Here is a 2,914-nt window from a genome sequence, read left to right as displayed (position 1 = left end):
TTGTTAGCATTTTCTTTCCTTCTTTTTTTTTTTTTTTAGCAATAAAGTATTTTAAAATTAGGGTATGTACTTTTTTTTTGTTTTTTGGAGACAATGCTATTGAATATGTAATAGACTGCTATATAGTGAAAACATAACTTTTATATGCACTAGGAAATGAAAAAGTCTGGTGACTCACTTTACAGTGTTTGCTTTACTGCGGTGGTCTGGAACCAAATCTGCAGTATCTCTGAGGTATGCTAAGCTGCCTTGTTAGTTCACCTGGCCTTCCATTCCAAACCAACGTGTTATTTCCTGCGGCTCCAATCTATAATCCACAAGCAGAACTTAAGGACAGCAAAAATGTTTATTTGAAAAAATTACTATGTATTGAAAATATACATTAGAAATTATTACATACTTCCATAGCATTCCCCTCCCCCACCACAAAAGTAGAAATATCTGCTTGCTATGCTAATGCCATAGGTAAATTCAAACAAAAAGTAAATCATCCTCAGTCTCCTTTACTCAAACATTAGAGCTGGGGGCCAGAGAAAGGTCAACCTGTATCTACTAATCAATAGGAATTTAACAAGTCCCAGTCATCCACAGCAAGACATACATATTTCTGCTTTGAAGGTTGTGAAGAATTATTCTGTTCTGTCTCTGACTCCTCAAAAGGTCTCTTCTTGCTCTTCTTTGACTCCTGGCTTGAGATAGCTTCGTGTTTCAACACTGGCCCGTGGCAATCTGGGGCTTTCTCTTTATAGAACTGGAGTTTCTCAGAAGAGTTCATGTGGGGGTCTGTCAGGGGACACTTCAGTGGGGCTTCTGCTCGAGACCGCTTCCCATCTGTGACAGAGGTGAAGGGTGATGAGTTCACTACACTGGCATGCTAATCCCCTCATCAGTCTAGGATACCCCCAGGGATATGACAAAGGCCCAAACAGGGTGATATCTGCATTGACTGCATTTTGCCTTGAGTGCCCTGTAAGGTCGCTGTGGTATGCATGCAGGCATAGGTTGAAGGCAAGGACTCATACTACAGTTTGACAGATTTGGGTTTAAATCCTAGATCTGCCTCTTCCTAGAAGTGACCGTGGGCAAGTGACTTGTCTGAAATTCTGTTTAATCACCTCTATAGGGATACAAAACCTATTTCATAAGGGTAATATGAAGATAAATGAAATAATGTACATAAAGTGATTAGCACAATGCTTGACATACACTAAAAGCCCCCAAAATGTGAGCCTTCATTATTTGAAATCTGGATTTGACTCCGTCTTCTAAGGGCCAAAGAGCAAACGATACAACCTATTTTACATTTTTTTTGGTATGTCCTGGATTCTTACTTGGTACCTTTATATTTTCTTCACTTTGATTTCATCAATTCCTTCTCTTTTAAAATCATGATAAAATATACATAACATAAAGTTTACCATTTGCGCCATTTTTAAGTGTACAGTTCAGCGGTATTAAGGACATTCACATTGTGGTGCAATCATCACCATCCATCCCCAGAACTCTTTTTACCTTGTACAAATGAAACTCTGCACGTATTAAACAATAACTCCCTATTCCTGCCTGTGCCACCCCTGCCTCCCTAGTCACCACCACCATTCTGCTTGTTCTATGAATCTAACTATTCTAGCTACCTTATAAAAGAACAATCACATAGTATTTGTCCTTTTGTGACTAGTTTATTTTGCTTAGCATAACATCTTGCAGGCTCATCCACGTTGTGTCAAAGTTTCCTTACTTTTAAAGCCTGAAATACATTGTATGTACATTTCACATTTTGTTTATCCATTTATCTGTTGATGGACACCTGGGCTGATTCCAACTTCTGGCTACACTTAATTCCTTTTTCATCTTCTGTATTCTATCTACTTTTGTACCACCACAAATCTTTTTTGGAACAAGATGGTACATAAGTAATTTTAAAAAGCTGTCTTCCTGGTGCTGATGCTCAAAGCTAAGTGTGAACTTCTACTGTAAGCTATGCTAAGGGAATACAAGTCTTGGTGATCATAAATAAGCCAATACTACCATAATTAATTTTTCCAAGGAGGGAAAACAGGTGAAACTGCTTTAAGGATGCAAATAAAGGGCAAAAAACTTCAAAGGAAAGGGAATTTCTCACAGAAGCGCTGAGCTGCCGTTCTAGGCTCTGAGGTTTCCCGTGGCTTCACAGCTTCCGCAGTCACACGCTCCCACTGCAGAACGATCTGAAACATATTTGGAAAGATTTGAATCCAAACAAAATCTCGAGATTTTAATCTCAAGCCTTTCTTGTTCCCCCTTTTTCCCTCTCCATAAGCACAAACCCCTCTGGGAAATTTTACTTCAGATGCCTGGTGATAAGAATAAGAACCAAGTCAAGTCTGAGTTTTCTGTTCTAATGCAGGAGTTGAGTCAGAATGCAAACACGTTGGATATATGTATCTGCATGACTAAGGGAAATCTATAAAGCTGATTTCCCTGTCTATTTTCATCTTTATTCCAAGCTGGAAATAAATTACATATCCTTAAACTAAATATTAAAACTTAAAACTTTAGTCATAACACTTTCCACACATTCCTAGACTTACTCTCGTGCCTTAAAATACTCCAACTATAACTCAAACTCTTGTATGTAAAACGCCCATGTTTCCATACTCTCATAACATTATCATGACCAGTTTTTACTTTTTAAACTGTTACAAATATATTTTTATTATAAGCTGCTACCAATTCTTTTAGAAATAAGTGGCTGGGCCCGGTGGCTCATGTCTATAATCCCAGCATTTTGGGAGGCCGAGGCGGGCGGATCACGAGGTCAGGAGATCGAGACCATCCTGGTTAACACAGTGAAACCCCGTCTCTACTAAAAATACAAAAAAAAATTAGCTGGGCATGGTGGTGGGCGCCTGTAGTCCCAGCTACTCGGGAGGCT

At 38.9% G+C, this 2,914-nt stretch overlaps 1 protein-coding gene across 1 annotated transcript in view; it reads right to left on the bottom strand.

Moving 5' to 3' along the window:
* Positions 1-327: 327 nt before the first annotated feature.
* Positions 328-2,914, bottom strand: part of LRRC42 (leucine rich repeat containing 42) — a 21,075-nt gene continuing 18,488 nt past the window's right edge. The window contains exons 8-9 of the mRNA XM_011973799.1: positions 2,123-2,207; positions 328-831 (exon numbers count right to left, since the gene is read on the bottom strand). Of these exons, the coding sequence (XP_011829189.1) occupies positions 557-831; positions 2,123-2,207 (360 nt within the window). The 3' untranslated portion in view covers positions 328-556. The remainder of the gene's footprint in view (positions 832-2,122; positions 2,208-2,914) is intronic.

The sequence above is a fragment of the Mandrillus leucophaeus genome, unplaced genomic scaffold, assembly GCF_000951045.1.
Source record: "Mandrillus leucophaeus isolate KB7577 unplaced genomic scaffold, Mleu.le_1.0 Scaffold14, whole genome shotgun sequence".
Taxonomy (NCBI): domain Eukaryota; kingdom Metazoa; phylum Chordata; class Mammalia; order Primates; family Cercopithecidae; genus Mandrillus; species Mandrillus leucophaeus.
Note: the sequence above shows the minus strand (reverse complement) of the source record. Positions and strands in the feature narration are given on the sequence as shown.